Source organism: Typopeltis vanoorti, chromosome 13 (genome assembly GCF_054136105.1).
Source record: "Typopeltis vanoorti isolate ZY-2024b chromosome 13, IOZ_Tvanoo_1.0, whole genome shotgun sequence".
In the NCBI taxonomy this organism is placed as follows: Eukaryota; Metazoa; Arthropoda; class Arachnida; order Uropygi; family Thelyphonidae; genus Typopeltis; species Typopeltis vanoorti.
Window position 1 is genome coordinate 21,984,503 of NC_143561.1, and position 21,438 is coordinate 22,005,940.

The window sequence follows — 21,438 nt, forward strand, 5'->3', positions numbered from 1 at the left end:
TTTCATGAAGGACTGCTGTGCAACTTCAATCTTTGCCTTTATATCTATTTCTGGATCTCACCGTTCATTGAGCCAGCAACCAAGATATTTATATCTTGACACTTGATCGATATTTTTCCCATTGAGTGTCAGTTTCATTGACGAGGCTGGATGTTTGCTTATGATCATGTATTTTGTCTTGTTGATGTTTATATTTATTCCCATTCTTTGGCTTTCTATGTATACTCTGTCAATGAGTTTTTGGAGATCCATAATATTATCTGCAATTAGCACGGTGTCATCTGCATATCGTAGGTTGTTAACAATCTTTCCATTTATTGTGATTCCCTCTGGACATTCTTCCAATGCTTTTTTAAAGATTACCTCTGCATATATGTTGAACAGGAGTGGTGAGAGCACACATCCTTGTTTCACTCCTCTTTTGATGTTAATATCACTGGTGGTAATGTTGTCTAATTGAACGGTAGCTGACTGATTCCAATACAGATTTGTTATTAGTCTTATGTCTTGTTCGTCTAGCCTTATTTGTTGAAGGACTTCTATTAAGTTAGTGTGTCTGACTTTGTCGAATGCTTTTTCAAAATCTATGAAACACATAAAGACAGATTTCTGTTTTTCTATGCATTTTTGTATCAATATTTGGGTACAGAAAAGGGCCTCTCTAGTACCAAAACCATTCCGAGAGCCGAATTGTGTTTCACTTAGAGTTTCTTCACTTTTTCTATAAATGCGATTCTGAATTACTTTCAAAAATATTTTTAATGTTTGGCTCAATAGACTAATAAGTTGGAAGTCACCACAGGAATTCGCTTTGGGTTTCTTTGGGACAGTGATAAATGTAGATTTGAGCCAATCTGATGGAAATTCATCACTTTCATATATTTTATTAAATAGTTTTTCAAGAAGTTTGATGTTATCTGGTTCTATTAATTTTAAAAATTCTGTTTGCACACCATCTGGTCCACTGGCTTTTCCTGTTTTACTTGTTCGTATAGCATTCTCTATTTTGCATTTCATGATTGCTGTCCTTGAATGTTATCTTTTATATTTATAGGCTTCTATCTAGTATCATTGAAAAGTTCTGTTACATATTTTATCCAAATCTGTGCTTTATTCTCTTCTTCTAGAACTATTTTTCCATTTTCGTCTCTTAGAGACACTATTTGTTTTTTCCTCAGTTTTCCAGAAATTTCGTTGATTTTTCTTATACATATTGAAATTATCATGTTTCTTCTGAAGCAGTTCAATTTCAGTACATAAATTTTTCATCCAATTTTCCTTGGCTTCTTTTATATTTTTCTTGATGATGTTATGTGTTTCTATTAGTTTATAAATGTTATTTGGACAATTCTATATTACTTTTACAAAGATTTTCTAACAGTGGCAAAGAAGAGTGATTAATCTATGATTATATTGTTGGACGTCGCCTTTTTTTTAATTTTTTTTTTTTTTTATGTATATAGGCCTATTTTCCGATCATTTAGGATAGTCCCACTGAAAAGAATATTATTGAAAAGTTTTGTTAGTCATTTAATTAGATCAGGTCCACCATTTTTATAGAGCTTTGTGGGCATTTCATCAATTCCATGTGCTTTTGAAGATTTCATTTGATTAGGTGAAAGGATTACTGTATCTTTCTGATTGCTGTCTTTGGCTGAAAGCTCTTTCTTTAAAGATATTAGAAAAGTAGTTGTACAAGATGTGTTCTATTTCTCTAATATTTTAGCCTTGTTCTTGAGAATCTCTCATGGTGTGTGGCTAAATGATCTTCTTCTGGATGTTTTCTGAAGGAATGTTGTCTTTGGTGATCTCTTTAACTGTAGAGTAGAGGAATTTGTAGTCATTACATAAATAAGTTTCTCTACTTTATCATTCAGTCAATCTATTTTTGTATTTCAGCACATCCTGTCTAGCTGATTTTTGTAGGCTACTGTAATATATTCTGTTTTGATCATTACATACTTTATTCAGATGTTCTTTTCTGCTCTCATTATCTCAGAAGTTATCCAGTGATTATTTGGTTTTTCTTATTGTTTTTTTTCTAAAAAATCTGTTAGCCAGCTTGTTATAAGATTTTTCAGAGAATTCCATATAAATGTTTTTTTCTTTCTTTTGCCTCTGGTCTAATGGCTATGATTCTGTGAATACTGTGGAAAAATGAACAGACCATGACCTATTCCTTCTCTGTGTGCCAAATCATTTCTACCTGAATAATGTAATATTGATTGTTTTAGATTTATATGGCCTTGTCCAGTCCAGTGGGTTTCTAAAAGACTCACAACACCCCATTTAAATCTCTCCTACTCTTTCTTGATCATATCCATCTTTAAAGGTTTGTACAATGTCCAAATGTTCACAATGAGTATGTAGTGAATGAATTTCACTGACCACATAACCAATTTTTCACCGTATCTCCATGTAATGAGATTATTAATCACGATATGTTTTGAGATTATCTCTATAAAGATTTTTTTTATTCTGAGTGTTTTTTATTATTTACCCAAGGATTCAATTCCGATTGGTGCAATGACTTTTAACTGTTTCTTTCAAAATCCGAAAAATCACTGACTCAAGACCAAATACAAAAAATATACTCATTTAATGAAACTAAAACAATTATATACATTTGTATATAATTGTTTTAGTAAATCTACACCTTACAGATTTTCTTATCCAAAAATATTAAAATCACTCATTCTTTGACTGATTCTATTACTGGATTGTTTACCATAGACTTAATCACGTACACCAGACTAAACACCTTGTTTTCACAACAACAAAAATGTTCATAGTCAGTTTCTTTGTTAGGGCCTTTTCCAAAAATATAAACATTTTTTCTTCTTCTTTTCCATGGGATCCTTTCTTATCACCCTTATGTAGTATACAATATTATTCCTCATTTACTCACTGAAGTATAAATACTCTTACCTCTTGCAGTTCAGTTTGATGCTCAGTTTACTAATTTTTTTGTACCAGAGGAAAAAAGTTTCTTCTACTACTTCAAAAACAACATATCTAAGATGAGCTAACTCCATTGTCCTTTCTAGTAGAAATAACAAATATATCTGGTGGTATCTTTAAGACAGGCGTAACTTTTCAATCAGCGCTTCCTCGAACATTCCTTTAGAATATCGACTGCAATATCTTCTTTTATTTACTAATTACTTGTTGACACTCTAACTCCTCCAGTTTAAAGACTCACAGTTTTACTATTCCTTTTCAGAATCTACTATTAATATTCTTCTAACTGTCACATAAAACAAAGTAAACTTCATAAGAACTAAAATCCTCCAGTCTGCGTTTTTAAACTTCCATTAGCTCTCTCTTGTTTTCCCCGTTACCTCGATACCGAATGCTCTCTCTGTCAGCAGTCAGTCACACATCTAACTCCTCAGCAAGCATGCACACTCCGTGCAAGTGGCAAGCAAGAAGTTACATATAATGGCTGACACATTGACTCTGTTAATGTAACAAGAATGTCTTTATAAATAAAACACAACACTTAAAAAACACATTTTAAACTACAATGAAAAGGAACAAAAATAACATAACTATCGGGTTCTGGTAAGTACATCGATTTTCGAATGATTTACATTTTATTTTGACAATAAGCCGGCCTGGCTGGCCGAGTGGATAGCGTATCCACTCTCCAGCCAAAAGGCTGCTTGTTCAAATCCCGCCCTGGGCATGGATGTTTGTGGTTGTCTCTGGAAATACCAGTGGTGGTTGGCAGTAGATAGCATTGGTGCAGTTGCAGTCAGTTGGTGACTGAATGGAGAAGACAAAGTTATAGAGCAGGTGTCTTCCCTCGATGAGTTCTTGGACTCCCCTGGAGGTGTCAAATAATAATAATAATAATAATATCAATAACAGGCACATTTGCAAGTGCCGATGTACCTGTTATGAAACCAAAACTAATGATATACATAATAGAGAAACAATTGTAAAAAAGATTCATAATTATAAATTATGATTATTTTTACATTTGTGCATAAAATTTGGTGCATTGGCTTCCCCATACTCAGTAGCATTATTGACACTTCTTTTAGCAGTATAATCCATATGGGTTTGAGGCATTTAAATTTATTTTGGGCACCCTGTAATTCCTCTGCTACATATACCTACTTAGGTAAACCAAATACCTAGGAAAGAAGGCATACTCCCACTGAAGTGAACATGAAAGTTCATTAAGACAGGAAAGATTCACCCATAGCTCCAATACTCTAATAACATTGAAGGAAACGAGTCTGATAAAAAGAAAGGAGACAGAAAGAAGAGGAGGGTTAAATCTACAGATAATATAACAGAAGTGCATTATGTGGAGTTAGGTTTGGTCCAGCATCAGGTACCTCGGTTTCGCCATCTGTGCTCACTAGAAATGAGCCTCTTGGTGGTAAACCTCTTATCCCTCCCTATTTGAGCATTTCTGGTTGAATGTCATCTACCTCGGTTGTCTTCCACATTTCATGTTTTTGATGGCCTTTTCTACCTCAATTATTCATATTGATACTCCTGACTTCATTCTTTTTGAATGTTTTCCACAACGGTGCTGTCATTACTTGTTTCATTTAGCAGCCTATCAAAGTAATTACTCAAAACATCTATAATCTCTTCAGTTTTTATGTTATCTCCGATTCCTTTTACAATACTATTTCCACCATTTCTAAGCTTTTGCAATACTCTCCAGAATATTTTTCTTCCTTCCTGATATTTATTTTCTATATTCTTACCAAAGTCTTCTCATGACTTTTGTTTAGCTAGTTTTACACATTCTTTCATGTAGTTATGTTTTTCTTGGTATTCTCTCATAGCAGAAACTGATTTACTTTCCCTGAACTTCCTGAGATCCACCATGTAGTCCTGACTTTTTGTATCCTTCACCACATGCCTCTCTGGCTGAAATAATCAGTGTTTTCTTCAGGGTCTGTTGAATCTTCAAGATTTGATTCTTCATTTCGAACTCTTCAAATTTTTTCATTTTTATTTTGGATAGTATTTGAATTTTATTCTACATTTCTTCTCTGAAAGCTTTTCTTCAATTCATCTTAAAACTTTTATAATTTTTTTTTCTGACTTATTCTTTTTTATTGGATGGTATTTTTGTAGTTGAGTGTACAGGTCACCTCTGAAACTTTGATTTGTTTTAAAATTTTCTTATCACTTTTCTTTTCAACATCATATTGATTTTTTTCATGCTCAAAAGGAAATGGTGGTCACTTCCAATTTCAGATACTCTGTCAAGTCTTGCCCTTAACTAGCATGAAGATATCACTCTCAATAATAACATGAAAATTTGTGTTATGTTGTAACATAGTGTTATTAATAACTAGTCCATGTCCTGAACAGAAATCTAACTTAGCATTGTTATTAGCTTTGCTCATTTCTCCAGATTTTTCCAAAACATTTCTGTATGTCTGGTAATCATTTGGTCTATGTTTATGTATATATATATATATATTGATTATGTATGATTTCCATCTAGTTTATGCTAACTAGGTTCGTCTTCTAAGGAAATGCTATTCCTGATATGAGACTCAAATATTTAAATCAAGTCAAAGAAGTCTAAACATGAGCTTTTATGCTGAAGTCAGTTATTACTCCAAGTATATCCACAAATCGATTTAATAAATCAAATGTTATTTACAGTAATTATATTGATTTCATATGAGAGTTCCAAGAAAAATCAAGGGAGTGAATAAATGGTATCAATGGCAATATCATATTGCCAGCCTGGTTGGCCGAGTGGTTAGCGTATCTGCTCTCCACCCAAAAGGCTGCGGGTTCGAATCCCACTGTGGGCATGGATGTTTGTGATTGTCTATGAAAGTACTAGTTGTAGTTGGCGGTAGATGGCATTGGTGTGGGTGATGAAGGTAGTTGCGATTGGTGGAGATGGAGAGTTGTAGAGCAGATGCCCTCTCTCGATGAGTCTTTGGACTTCCTTTGGACTGGAGGTGTTACGTAATAATAATAATATACTTATATTTACATACACACATATATATATATGTATTATTATTATTATTATATATATATAATAATAATATAATATACGTCTGCACGGTTAGCCTAGTAGCTTTGCGCTTCGCAACCATATGCCTGGGGAAGGAGTGTCCTAGGTTCGATTCCCGTTGGTGAAGTGAGGAGCTGAAGGATCTTCCTCGGCTATAGCCATGTTAGCCGGTTTGGGGCCAGTTTATCCTGGGGTTTTTCATCCTGCAAAGCAGGCAAACCAGCCTTGAGAACTCAACACTGCAGGACATAGGATACACCGGGGTGTAGGGCTGACCACCTTATCCTGTGAACAGTTTGAGGTTCAATGCTTAATAAAACTCTCAACACTGCAGGGTAAAAGAGGGTATAAAGAAGATGAGATCAGATAATAATATACACAACTCATCTAGTAAATGCATAAAAACAAGTCATTATATTGTGAATATTTATGGAAATATATATATTTCCTTATATTTATGTAAATCATGGGTCCACATTATTCCATAACTTTGAATTTCCCAATAACTTATTTTAATGGTATTAACAATGCTAAATGAACTATTTTATTTTTTTTTTAAAATTATAATAAAATATGACCTTCACACCACATCCAACCAGCATGTTAAATTATCAATTCTGATTTTTTCTCCTAAGGATAAACTCCATCCTTTAGCATATCCTGGAGTGTATGAAGTTCCTTGTGACTGTGATTTGGCCTACTATGGGCTTACAAGAAAGTCTGTTAACATCTGCCTTGGAGAACATAAAAAAATACATTTGCTACTGTTGTTATGGCAAGTCAGGACTGGCAGACCACTCTTTGGACACCCCCTTCACATAGGATTAGATGGAAGAACACCAAGATGCTATTTAGAAATCATTACAAGTCAGAAAGATTTTTTTTAGTCAGCCTTGGCTATGAAGAATTCTCCTAACCTGAACAAGTATGGTTGTATTAATTTTCCAAAAAAATTGGGAAACCAATTTTTATCTTAAGATCAACTTCTACATAATTGTAATACTTCTTTTTTTTTTTTTTTTTTTACATTAGAGGGTGCCAAATTAAGATTTTAGATCTTTTGTCCATTGCAATTTGAATTGTTTCACTTACTCATTGTTGTATGCAAACTATAACATGCTTCTTTCTGCTTTTTCTTTCCTTCATGCACAGGAGTAAGCTGGCTGTTCTCCCTGACAGTTGACACATTTAGTTTTCTTGGCACAGCAATATTTATTATTTATTATATGATAGGTTCTTTGCTGCCACATTGGTCATAGATATTAGAGCCACAGCAAGCAATTTGAGCATGTCCATATTTCTGAAATTTACAGGATCTCAGGGGATTAGGGATTTATAGCCTAATAGGGCAGTTGAGATATCCAGATGTAGAATGTTTAGGTGCTTCGAAAGTAGGATGATAATTCTGGTCATAACCAGGTGACAATCCCTATGTATCAGGATGCACCTCATACCTGTCACACATTGATCTTTAAGCTCTGAACATATCCTCATCAGGAACATTGAGATCCCACTCTGACATCACTCGTCTGCAAGAATGGAGTGTTTTATGTTTTATGAGGTGTTACTATGTTGTGATTATGTTTTGTGAGGTATTATGATGTGCAATTGGTATTCTACCCATTGATGTTGCTCTCAGTAGTTTTTTTAGAATATTGCTGACAATCTAATGTTGTTGATAGTCTAATGCTTTTTGATAAGGGTCAATGTGTATCATCCATGCTCCAGAATGGAAAGGCCTTTGTTAATAGGCTAGAGATTGATGACTTTATCATCCAATGCAATACCACCACCACTTTGTTTTTTGGCAGCTTCTGATTGTCATGTTTAGACATAAGAACAATAATGAGTTTACTTCCCCCCTTTCCCATTTCTTCCAGCATGTAATACAATGCTTTCCAAACTTATGGATGCCAAGGCCCCCATTGGAAAAATTAAAATATTTCACGGCCCCCATCAAAAAAAATAAAAAATCATAATATAGACATATTATTATAATATTTATTGTATTTATATTCAAGATTTTGCATTTGTAATCTTTTTGTGTTTCTTATCAATACCTTTGAAATGAAACTTATATGAATAAGCATATATTTACTAATATTCATTAATTGCTGAAATACGCAGGAAGCAAAATTTATGAACCAACACCAATGTGTGATTTTTTTCATTAAAATATAAAAAAGAACAAAAAAAGAAATAATAAAAATTAAATACGTTTCTTTTAAGATTTAAAAAAAAAAACGACTTAGTCTTAAAACATTTTAAATTTGTTTTCATTATTTCACCCCCGCCTCAACAAAACTTATGGCCCCCAAGGTGGCCGTGACCCACAGTTTGGGAAGTGCTGATGTAATATTAGTGGTGTTTTCAGAATTACATTATCATGGGAGATCCAACATACCTTCTTTGTGAGGATACAGTTTGAAAACAGTGATTCCACAGACTCATCACTAGATAATGTGCTGCATTGAACCTAATGGAAATGCTTTGGAAGAGTTCCTGTTGGAAACCTCCTGAAGTATTTCCACTGGGTTTGGTGATGGAACTGAAGGCAGAACATCAGTGATTGACTTCTGCAGTTTAGCTCTCTAATTATGTCTGATAAGAATATCTTCAGTCCCTTTTAGACACGCTTATGAAAGCACCTGCTATGAGAAACTTACAATTGCAAAAACCTGTCTTTTTTCCTTCTACAATTGTGCATGCATGTGTGTAGAAATTAGAAGTTAGGTTAGCTCTTTTATTTCAACTTAAATTTTTTACTTTTATCATTCAACTTCGTTTTACCCTTGTAGTTGTGAAGGTCCCATGAGTAGACTTGTAAAGAGCTATACTCACAGTCGATACAACTGCTATGAACTGTTTGGATTTGATGTAATGTTAGATAGCAATCTCAAACCTTGGTTGTTGGAAGTCAATATTTCACCCAGGTGAGCAACTTTTCTTTCCATACATGTATTAATGCCATAGGCATCAATGCCATATAAATCAAGATCACAAGTTAACTGAAAATAGTTGCTTTCCAAAAATAATTTTGATTTATTTTATAAGGTATTTTAAAGTGTGCAAATGTATTAATTCTTGGTACACTGTACAATATTTTTTTAAACTGCCAATGTAATATTGCATGCAAAAATATTCTTACCTATTGTCTTCATTAATAAATCTGTGTTGGATGGTTGGATGTATGATTTATCTAGCCACCCAGTATCCATGTGAATTTAGTGTATTTTGCAATTAATTACTCTTTAATTGGAAAAAAAAAAAAGTTACAGAGGATGATTAATTTTGCAATACTTTATTCTTAAATCTTTTGTCATGAATATTGTGTTATACAATCCACCATTGATTTACAGGACTGTAGGGTGATACATTCCTGTAAATTAATGCCATGTGTATCAATGCCATATAAATCAAGATCACAAGTTAACTGAAAATAGTTGCTTTCCAAAAATAATTTTGACTTATTTTATAAGGTGTTTTAAAGTGTGCAAATGTATTAATTCTTGGTGTATATACTGTACAATATATTTTTAAAGTGCCACTAATATCGCATTCAAAAATGCCCTTACCTATTGTCTTCATTGATGTGAATAGATTTTGGATGTCATTTTCTTTTAATTTGCTTCTGTACTTCATCTTCAAATCTATGACATTTCATTTTGGAAATGTTTCTCTCTAGTATATCAGTGTTTATCCATAGCCTTGTATAATTCATGGTATAGTGTTTAACAGTTTTAACTCTTGTTTCTGTTTTATGTTGCATTCATGTTTAGATCATTATCCACAACAATTTTTCAATCTCCCTTGTAGTTTAAGATTAAGTCATTTGTCAGTGATCTGTTCAGCAAGTTGCCCTTCTAGATAACATCGAGCATTCTAAGGAAGCTTTTTTGTGAACCATCCAAATAGAATCACTACACTTCATACAGTCTGTATTCTGCCAAATTCTTCAGTTCCCTTGATCACCATGACATCTAACTGCCCCAAACCAACTCACTCATAACAATATAATCTATAACAAACTCCTGTAAAGTACCAACCATTGTCTCATGGGTACAATGTTATGTTAAATGATATTCATAGTAAACTATGCACTGTTGCATTGCAATAATGGCTGTACTATAGTTACTGAAATTATCAGTGGCATATATAACTCCTAACACTATCTAAATCTCAAATCTGCCTAACCTAAAATTCTTCTTCATTAAACAAGCCACATGCAATACTCAAATAATTCAAGCTTCAGTATCTTCCATACTTCCCCTTCTCCCCTCCCCACTGTCTTAAACCATGATCTCCTTACCATTCTCTACTGAGGAAAGAGCATAATCCAGTGAACTTCAGTTCTATCAAAACACTGTCCTGTTTTATTTGTTAACAAAGATGTCACATCAAAAAACTGGTGCCACTTCCATTCAAGACATTATTTGCCATATAACTCCTAACACTATATAAATCCCAAATCTGATCTTCTGACTAATCTAAAATTCTTCTCACATTTGCGTGGTTCACACACACAAAAAAAAAAAAAAAAAAAAACTTAGAATGCTTAATCTAAAAAAAGGACAACCTGCTTAATTGGATCAATCCCCTTCTCTCTCTCTCTCTGCCCCTGATTACCTCCAGTCACTTTCTGACCTTGTCCATTGTACTTTGTATGCATGTACTTTCAATGGGTGCTGCTCTACCGAACTGATCACTTCAATTCCTCCACTCTTCTCTATACTTGCGAAAACACGAGCAGCTGCTGGTCAACATCCAAACACAGTCCAGCCTTACTTATCAGACCAACTTTTCATCTCCTCTATTGTTCCATCTTAATCTGTTCTTTATCCTTGCCTATACTATTTTCATCATAACATCCATCTACATGAACATAAGAGGAGGAGACAAGAAGTGAGTTTGATAAGTAAGGCTGGATTGTGTTCTGAGGTTGATTAGCAGCTGTTTTCATAAGTATACAGATGAGTGGAGGAATTGAGATGACCAGTTTGATGGAGCAGTACACATTGAAAGTGCATATATAAAAGCTACAATGCAGGAGGGCAGAAAGTCACTGGAGGTAGAGAGAGAGAGAGAGAGAGAGAGAGAGAGAAGGGACTGATCTGTTCAGTAGGTTGCCCTTCTAGATAACATCGAGTATTCTAAGGAAGCTTTTTTGTGAACCACCCAAATGTGAGAAGAGTTATTTATTTGTATTTATATTTGCCTTGGGAGAAAAACACGTATATTTGCCTCAAACAACAAATAGAATACAGTTGGCTGTGATCTTCAGTGGTTGACATGACGAAATGCTGTATGTAGTAAAGGAAGACAGAGACATTAAAAAAAAAAAAAACTGTAGTGTAGAATGTGTGGTGTATCGTGTAGTGTAGGGTGGATACCTGGAAAATTTCTCATTTATAACACATTAAATTACATGCACATTATTCTCTCTGATTACTTGCCCACATTCATTTTACTGTTGTCTTATACATTTTGCAATCTCTCATGCATTAGTCTTTGTATTTATAAAACATATTTAAAAATTACTTACTTGGGTAGTTCCTTATATTTTGTGATATAGTTTTGTTCTCCAAAGATGATGGTTTGAAATCAAGTGAAATTATGAAGACTCAAAGGAAGAGTAAGGAAAACAATGCTGATTGGAGACAGGTACACAACCTTGAGAGAGAGAAGGCTCAGAACAGAACAGAGTGGAAGGAAAGTTTCTGCTACTAAAAGAAGAACCTGCTCAATTGCAGAAAACTCAAGAAGAAGAAGTATCTAGTTTGGATCTTCATAATCATCAAATTCCTGATATATACCGTCAAGGGGTGTACAGGATATGATAGTACTACATGAACTGAGCAGAAATCCAACAGGTATTTGCCATTATTATTAGCTTTGCTCTTTTCTCCAAATTTTCCCAAAATATTTTTGTATGTCTGACAGTCATTTCCTACTCTGCTATTTAGATCCGCAGCAAGGACCAACTTTTCCTTTTTCATTGTGTCAGTTGCTTTTTCTAAAGCCTCAAAGAACTCCTCCACTTCTACCTTAGTAGAACCTTCTGTGGGACCATAGGCACAAATAAGTCTCATTGCCCAGTTCCCCATTCTGATATTTGCCCACATCACTCTACTTGAGACTGCCTGCCATTCAAGAAGATTAGCCTCATATTTTGTGTTGAATACTATGGCTACTCCTTCTTTTCCCTTGATTGTCATTGCCTGAATATAACATTTTGTATTTATTGCTCAAAAAGATCTCACCAGTTTTTGTCTTTTTTGTTTCAGTCACCCCTATTATGTCGATCTGGTACTTATCTAATTCCTCAGCTAGCTCCATTTCTTTGCCATTGGCTTCTTATGTTGATAGTACCGATCTTTAACTCTGGTGATGTTGAGTTGGGGTGTGTTTTCAGATTTGTTCCAGTAGCTGACTTTTCGCTGTTCACCCTGGTTCCCTGGCGAAAACAACGGGGCCTTGTTTAACCTGGGCGACACCTCAGCCAGCATGAAATTCTGTCATGTTGTACCATCATTTTTATAAATTTGTTTTAGCCAATAAAAATACAATTTGGTTGGCTAAATCCCAAATTGCTAGCCCATGCTCATTCATTCAGTATCCAGGTAGTTACCTAACGGTGCACCACAAGAAGGTGAGAATTGGACATTAGGTCAGAAGCCCTCGTCGGTTCTCTGCATTCCTTTAAAGGCGATGTGGAGGTCTCCTCAGTTATACAGCTTTGACCCTTAAGCACCCTTTTTGGATAATTATCTAAATTATCATTATAATCAGATTATTCTTTTATTCTATTGCATTCATCATAATGATGCATGCCATTGCTTTTCATTTAGAAATCCAAGATTTGTCGAAGAGCCTATATAAGGAATTTTCATTTGAAATTGATGTTGGTGGCTTAATGGAGAGAAACAGGCCTGAGAAAGGATTAAAACTAATGTTTCTTCCAAGGTTTCGTCTCACTTGCAGAAAGACATCTTCAGGAAGTGCAAATTGATTGAAAAATATGAAACTAACAATAGTCTAGGCTTCCTAGCAGTAACTTCTTTCACAGTATACATAAAACCCACACATGGTGGCAGATACATTAATAAACTTTCCCATCATCCCTCTCCTTTTCATACAGTATGGTATTATAAAAATCGTAACCAATAACGCCTACAATCTTTGTTCCATTGAAGCCTCTCTTATAGCAGAATTTAGCTATATACACCACACCTTCCTATTTAATGGCTAAAGTTACTACAGAATCAAAATAATACTTCACCCTTCACCTACTTCTCAACTTCTTCTTCAGAAGGATTTTAGTAATGCAATCACCATTTCTTATGCCTGAGATACATCTGAAAAAATAGCCAAAATTCTAATTAAATACAACCTCTTCAAGCCTCACTTTGAAACTGGTAGGCATCCATAGCTCAGTAGGTTTTGACGATGCCCTTTGGCTGGAAAGACCTGGATTCTAATCCTGTCTAGGACATGAAGAATTTATCAGGGATTTTCAATTGAGGTGTTTCATACAGAGTTAGAGGATTTTTCTTCCGGAAACTCCTGTTTTTCTTTCCTCAGAACAGGTAAACCAGCCATTAGAACACACCCAGTTAACATACATAGTACACTGGCCTCATAGCCCTTGAGTTGCTTCATCCATAAATCTAAATAAACCAAACCAAACTTGAAACTGACTATCCTTGCACTCTTCCATTGTCATTTCCTGGTCTGAATGTAGAGTTCCGTGTTCATGCAAGTTTTTCTACTATAGACATACACTAGAAGATCAGCCACCATCTTCATGGAAGAACATTTAAAAAACATCTGCAAGCATGATTATGGTCAGTCTGGGTCTAGCAGACAATGCTTTCTATATCATACATAGAATAAAATGGGAACCATCACAAGTTTAAAAGTGAAAGACTTTTTTTTAGAATATGCAGCCATCTTCAAAAATCAACCTAATCTCTATAAGTATGGATGCATGAAACTTTCCACAATTTGGAAAAACTTAATTCTCAGAGATCCCAGATTACCACCAAGGCCTTCAGCAGGCACCTACAGAGGGTGTCCCACCTAATTTGGACCCTAGTCTCTTTTTTTTTTATGTTGATTTTCCTTTGTGTGTGTGCACATTCATATTGTGAAGATTCTGAATATTCAAATTGGAAGAATTAAACATTAATTTTAATCTTTTCTCAGGGCTGTTTGTTTCCATTTAGCCTTAGCATATGACATTTGAAGGGGAATTAACCAGTTGTACAGCAATAACAGGATTTCTCTTTCTGGAAACTTTTGTTTTTAACTTTTCAAAACAACAACGCTAACTAGAAAACACGACCACTATTAATTGGTTGAGGCTGGTTTTTATTCTAATTTTCCAAGACCTAATACTGGTCTAGATGCTTTAGCTGTAATCCTAAGCAGCCTCAACCTTTTTTTTACTGGAATTTAGGGTCTCCGAATATATTGCTGAGCGGTTAGTGTACCAACTCTCCAACTAGCAGTCTGCAGTGGATATGGATGTTTGTGATTGTCTTTAGTTGGGAGATGAATTTCATTTCCCAGTGTTAGACCAATGACCCTGCTTACAGGAGGACTGAAGTGGCTTGAAAAAGTTCCAAATTTGGTCTCTAAAACAGGGTTTCCAGGCTATGTAAAAAAAAATAAATTTAAAATACAGAAAATTATATAAAATTGATAAAAACTAGAAAAAAAATCCTTTTCCCTCCCACAGTATGAAATGTACTATAACCTATAACTTTGGAAATAATCTTTCATGAATGAGAGCAACATTAAAAAAAAAAAAAAACATAGTCTTCATCGTGTAGTGTCCTGGTGCATTACTGCAAAAGTGTAACAGTGAATTCACCAACTGTTCCTCATCCACCATTTAGACAAATTAAGTTGTACTGTGGATCCCCTCCCCCACCAGTAGATTTGTTTTTTGCCATTTGAAGATAGCAAACTGACCACAGTGAATACATTTTAGCCAGTAGTAATTGTTTAATAAAATGGTATGTACCTAGATCTCTGGCCTCATAATATCATCATTGCTAATTAATTGACATTAAACACCTGATCAGAAGTACAAAAAAATTTTAATTATTTCAGCCTGATTTCGTAGAAATTATTTAGCAACATTCGTATTAGCTGTTACAAATTCACCTTGAAGATGTATAAGGAATTTTTTTTTAACCACCCTCTTCTTCTGGAAAAGATCTCCTTACTATGACTTGCATTCAAACTGAACCTTTGTCTCCTGAATTCATTGCATTACTTCCTGCCTATTAAAAACCTTGCTTCTCCAGGTTTTACCTAATGCGAATGCGGTATGACATTACTGTCTTGACTAATAATGTCAGTTTATCCTAATTTAGGTTTCTGTTTGATCTTTTACAAAAATTTTATTCTTAATACTCTTCATTGAAATACAGTCATCTTTGATTCAAAAAACAACTGCAACATTTTGAACTTGATTACACTAGATATTGTAGGTTCTTTCTGGAGTTGGTGGTAGTATGCTTACTATAAACAATTATAGAAATAATTTGTTAAAGTGAATTTTGCTTTGAAAAGTATTACTAGTGGAACTCTGGTGGGACTTTTCAGTAATTTATTAATAGTGAGCAAATTGGGTATAAAGATGTTTGCTTAGAGTGCCTATGTAACTCTTGCTTTTATCCAGTTCTCTTGAGATGGATGCCATTCACCACACCAAATATTCTTTTAAGGATTTTTCTTTCAGAAGCTGAAATAAAATCATCCATCCCTTGTCTGAAATGTCTAGATTTCATATCAGTAGGAAACAGTTGGATATGTAATCGATTTATGTATTTGTAACTTAGTTTTCTTCCAGTCACCAGATCAGTGACAGTGAGTTTTAGACCTGTACAACACAGATAAGGTAGCAAGCTCTCTCTCATCTCTTGGTTATTTGTTATCTTATCTCTTGGTTATTAAAATAAAACAAATGATGTAGTTATTTGTTTTATTTTGGTTTAAACCAGTATTGAATACAGTTTGATCAGATAAATTCCAAATTTTCAGCCTATCTTCATTCTTTCAATATCCAAGCACCATTATGCACACTAATGGAGTATAGCAAGAGAAGGTTGAGGATCGAACATTAGATCAGAAGTCCCGCTCGGTTCTCTGCGTTTCTTAAAAGGTCTCATCCCAGTTATCTAGGTTTGAACCTTAAATAACCCCAGTTTGTAATCATTACTCCTAAATATATAAGTAGTTTCATTTTATCTCTTTCACAATTCCCATTTTAAAAAGAAAAACTTGTATCAGTTTGAATTGACTCTGCATTGTGTTAATCATTATTTCAGTTTTTATTGATTCTTTTTTAGATATATCTGACTTTTTTGCATTTAGAATAAGATAAGGCTACATTTTTTTGTTCTTCATTCTGTTAATTCTTGCAGCTTTATTATTTAAAGCATTGTTGCTTGAATGCATTTATGCCCTTTTTCCATAGTTTCTCTTTCATATCTTTGTATAACATGTACTTTATCAGCATACATATCGACAATTCATCTGGTCTGATGATTGCCATAAACAAGCATCTTATGTTGATTAATGCATGATTGTGAAAACCCATATAAGAGCTTTTTTCAATTGATGGTGAGTTCAGAATAACACTGAAAAACTGAAGAATACACTATTAACAAAGATAATATACTAGTTTCAAACTGGGATTCTTAAGTGTCAGCTGAATAACTAGAAAGAGACCTTCCCGTTACCTTTGCAGAGAAATGCAGAGAACCGATCAGGGCTCTTCGGACCTGTCCAATCCTCACCTTCTCATGGTGCAATCTGTTAGCAAGTATCTATGTGAATACTGAAAAATTAGGATGGGCTAGTAATTTCAGTTTAGCCCATGAAATTGTGATCTTATTGGCTTAAACCAAAATCTGAAATGATGGTACAACATGACAGAATTGCATGCTTGCTGGGAGCATCGTCTTGATAAAAATAAAGAAATGGTCCTTGCTGTTTTCATCAGGGACCAGGCAAATAGTGAAAAGTCAAATACTGGAACTAATCCCAACTCAGCATCAGCAGACTTCAAGATTGGCACCAACAACATAAGTAGTGTCAATTGTAAAGAAACGAAACTAGCAAAATGGATAAGTACCAGATGGGCATGACAGGCATTACCAAAACAAAGAAACCAAAACATTGAGATTTATCTGAGCAAGAAATACAATATTCACGCAATGATAAGGGAAAAGAATGAGAGAATGAGTAGCTATAGTATTAAACACTGAATATGAGGATATGTTTCTTGAGTGGCAGACATATCAAGTAACGATCTGGACAAATATCAGAATGAGAAACAGAACAATGAAACTTATTTGGGCCTCTGGTTCCACAGAATATATAACTAAACAAGATGCATGAATTTTGAGAAGCATTACAGAGACAGCTGACACAATGAAAAAGGAAAAATTGATACTTGTTAGAGATCTAAGCAGCAGCATTGGAAATAATTAACATACATCAGAAATGTTTTAGGAAAATTAGGAGGAAAGAGCAGAACTAATAATAATGGTAATTGCCTGGTAGATTTCTGTTCAGGACTTGTTATTATTAACATCTTCCAACTTAAAGATGTGCATGGAGAGAACAGGAGAAATAAGAGAAGACACATTGACTGTTATTGTCGATGGCGATATCTTCTTGCTGATTTACGACACAAAAGTATAGAGAGGATGAGAAGTTGGAAATGATCGCCATTTAATTTTGATTAGGACAAAATTGAATATCATCTTGAAAAGCAGTGTGTAAAATAAGTTTTAAAATTAATCAAAGTTAAGCAACTTTCAGAGATGAACTGTGGACTGAAATACACAAACATTATTCAGGAAAAAATGAAAGAGATTGAAAACAAGAACCAAACCATGGAGATTCATTGGCAGACCTGAAATAAACACTGGTTGATTCAGCTAGAGCAGCATGTGGTGGGGTTGTCTGCAAGCATAGAAAAATCAGAACTTCATGGTGGACTCAGGAAATTAGAGGCAGTCAAGGTAAAGATGAAGAAGAAAGCATATCAAAAGTTGCAGGCAAGTAAGTGAGCTTGTGCTCTGAGAGAAAAATGTAAGAAAGCAAAGCACTGTGTAAAACTTGCTAAATAAAAGTCATAAGAAGACTTTGGTAAGAACATAGAAAATAAATATAAAGGGATAAAATATTGGAGTCTATTGCAGAAGTTCAGAACTAAAGGATTCAGGAGTCTACAGGATTTCCTGACTAAATTGAATAACTATTGTAATAAATTTAGTATCAAAATCATCAATGAAAAAAAGTCAGAAATGGCAAAAACAAGAAGAAACATTGAAAACATCAACTGCATCTTGAATGGAGAAACTATGGAACAAGTACAATATTCCAGTTATTTAGACACAGGTTTTAGTGAAGATGGCAAATTAAATATCGAAATAGACATCAAAATTAGCAAAGCTGGTATAATAAGTCAACTCAATAAATTTATATCGAATAAGAGAAATTAATGAAAACACTAACTAAAGGGTCGAACCATATCAAAAACAGGCATGTTAGGAAATAGCTTGACATTCTTAGCATCTAGAAATGTGTTAGTATGGTCAGTTAAACAGAAATGGGAGAGGAAAGGTTAGCAAAAGAAGTATATTTTGCCATGATGGCAGAAAAAAAGACTGAAGAAGACCAAGATCTGGGTGGATTGATACAGTAAGAAGCATCTTATACAACAATATTACTGATAGGTAACAGACTAACAGGCGCCCACTGAAGAGTCCTCAATAAAGGTCAAAACCAGTCTGGGTAGTGACCCTTCCCATAATGCATAGCATTATACATGTCCAAGGAGATGTGCTTTGCATTATGGGATACTAAGGAAAGTGATGAGAACTTAGTCCAGCTTTGCCACAAGTTGCCCCAGTCCTGAAGATACTTCACGTGTAAACTTTGTTTGCTTACGCTTAGATAAAGGATTAAACTAAATACACTGATACCTCGGCTAACAAAGATAATTCGTTCCAGAATCACATTCATTAGCCAAATTCTTCGTTATGCCGAAACGTGATTTCCCGTAGGTTTCTATAGAAAATCGTTTAATTTGTTCTGAATGCTGCCTACTATTTAAAGATAAGTTTTATAAAATAGTAAAAAGCACGCTATAAAAGGGCAAAAACTGACCAAAGGCTGAGATAAACAGCTATCCAATTAGATGAAGGAGAATGAAAAGTAGAATGAAGAACTGACAATCTTTACACTATTATATACACTTTATTAAACTGAAAATATGTACACAATGTTTTTACTATTCTTCTTCCAAATTTTCAAAGTTTATTCAAGGTAAGTCTCCTCTTCTTCAGTAGCTGGCTTCTGTCTCTTTGCTAAAGGAGAAGTCAAAAATCTGTCCAAAGTTGATTGAACTTGTCTTTTTTTCAGGTTAAACTATTGTTTAACCTGAAAAAAAGTTTTTAAAGGTTTTTAAAAACATTCACTTTTTAAAAAAAGTGAATGTTTTTAAAGGGATTCAGACACTTGTCTTCAACCAAGGCACAAAGTCTGTTCATTTCAGCTTTGTTGGGATGCCACTTTGTAGCCAAAGACTGAAACTCTTCCCAGTAGTATAGCATTTTTTTAGTGTCACCTGTTGGCATTCTTCCCTTTTTATTGCTATCCTCCTCCTCTGATGAGCACTCTTTATCTTCCTTGTCTCTTTCCTGATTCAGTTGCTTTTTTAACTCTTCAAGATCTTCAGTTGTCAGATCTTTTGAGTGTTCTTCAACTAATTCTTCTACATCTTCTTCATTTACCTTCAAATGTAATGCTTTGCCCAAGGAGACTATCTTATCTACAATGTCTTCATGTTTGCTGCTTTATGTTAGCGTGCGCATCCACTAAAGCATTCTTTAGCCGAGTCCGAAAAATAGCGAAAAATATCTTCGTTTGCCAAAATATTCATTAGCAGGGTCACTCGTTAGCCGAGGTATCACTGTATATAATTTATAGTTTAACCAAGTGGGAAAAAACTTCCAGGAAACAGACTAATTTGAAGGAAAATCATTGATAGGAGATTAATAATAATAAAACTTAATGATGTACTTCATAACAACAACCTTGTATGTCCCTTGAGGATACATATCAAGAAATTATAATCATCATCATATAATTTCAGGCAAAGAATTATAAACATGGCTCGACTAATTATTCAAAACCTTACTTGCCAAGCATCCCTCCTTTTTTTTTCTCAGTGCTATCCGATAAGTCAGTTGAGGTCCATAAAGTGATAACGTTCCTTATCATGGTTGCAGAAGTTATTTTAATTAAATAAAAATATATTTATTTTGTCAAGTTTGCAGTTGCTTGTCAGCTAACAAAATCAACTCTCTATGGGTAAGAGTTGTCTAATGTTTTAATTGAACACTGAGTGTTAAATAATATTGACAAATTAAAATATAAGTATTTAAGGCAAAGTAATACAGAAGACTTATGTTCAAGTTTTATTTACATAAATTTTCTCCCCAGTTATTAACTGGGGAGAAAATTTATGAATTCAAAAATTGAACTTGGCACAAGAGATACCATAAAAAATCAACAATTTAAACCTGTTAGTCACACATGAATTGGGTAACCCAGTCAAAACAAAAATTCCAATTGTGTAGGCTTCTGTGGAGAAAGGATAAATATTAGAATCACTATTTTCCCATATTAAACCACTCACAAAGAAGTCAAAAAGAAATTGTTTCAATTCAACTAGTTTCATGTAAAAACTTTGTTTCACTTAAGCAAATCGCATGAATAAATTAAACAACTACAAGCAAAGTAATAACAGTTAACATTTCTAGTGAAGAATATTTGAAAACATTTAAACAATGGAATCTGTGCATTTGCTGTTTATGCTGGTTCGTGGTTGCTATATACTGGTGGTAGATGCAAGTTTGTCTTGATAGATTAAGGAGGACCAGATTTGATGTAAAATCATCTCTTGTTTTTTGTTGCACTGTAGAGGATACTTAATAATTTCAGATGATTCTTTGAATGCTCTTGAGTACAAATGGTAATCAATGTGGAGTATTTCAGTTTGCTGCCAGCCCTAATTTGTGCTTTCCTTCATTCTCAACATCCTTGCTCAGATTCGTGTATTTCCCCAGATCTGCCAATTTGTCCTGTGCAGTGTAGCCCACAATTGCAACTGATTTTGTAAAACATCTGGTTTTTTAAGTGGCAGATGTTGGTGGTTTAGGAAGTTTCAGATGACTGGAGATTTTGTTGATTGGGAAGAAAGCAACTTTTACATTTTTTTGATGAAACAATCTTACTGTTTTATCTGTGATTGATTGTATATATTGAAGAATCACTGCTCCTTCATATTCTTGGTTTATTTGTTCTTCTGTTTGTTTTGGAGGTTGAGATAGAAT

At 34.2% G+C, this 21,438-nt stretch overlaps 1 protein-coding gene across 4 annotated transcripts in view; it reads left to right on the plus strand.

Annotated features, from left to right (window-relative positions):
- LOC150099984 (tubulin monoglutamylase TTLL4-like) overlaps positions 1-21,438 on the plus strand; it is a 548,120-nt gene that overhangs the window by 370,414 nt on the left and 156,268 nt on the right. For all 4 annotated transcript variants that reach the window (XM_090402675.1, XM_090402676.1, XM_090402677.1 and 1 more), the window contains exon 12: positions 8,812-8,946. In XM_090402675.1, the coding sequence (XP_090258801.1) occupies positions 8,812-8,946 (135 nt within the window). The remainder of the gene's footprint in view (positions 1-8,811; positions 8,947-21,438) is intronic.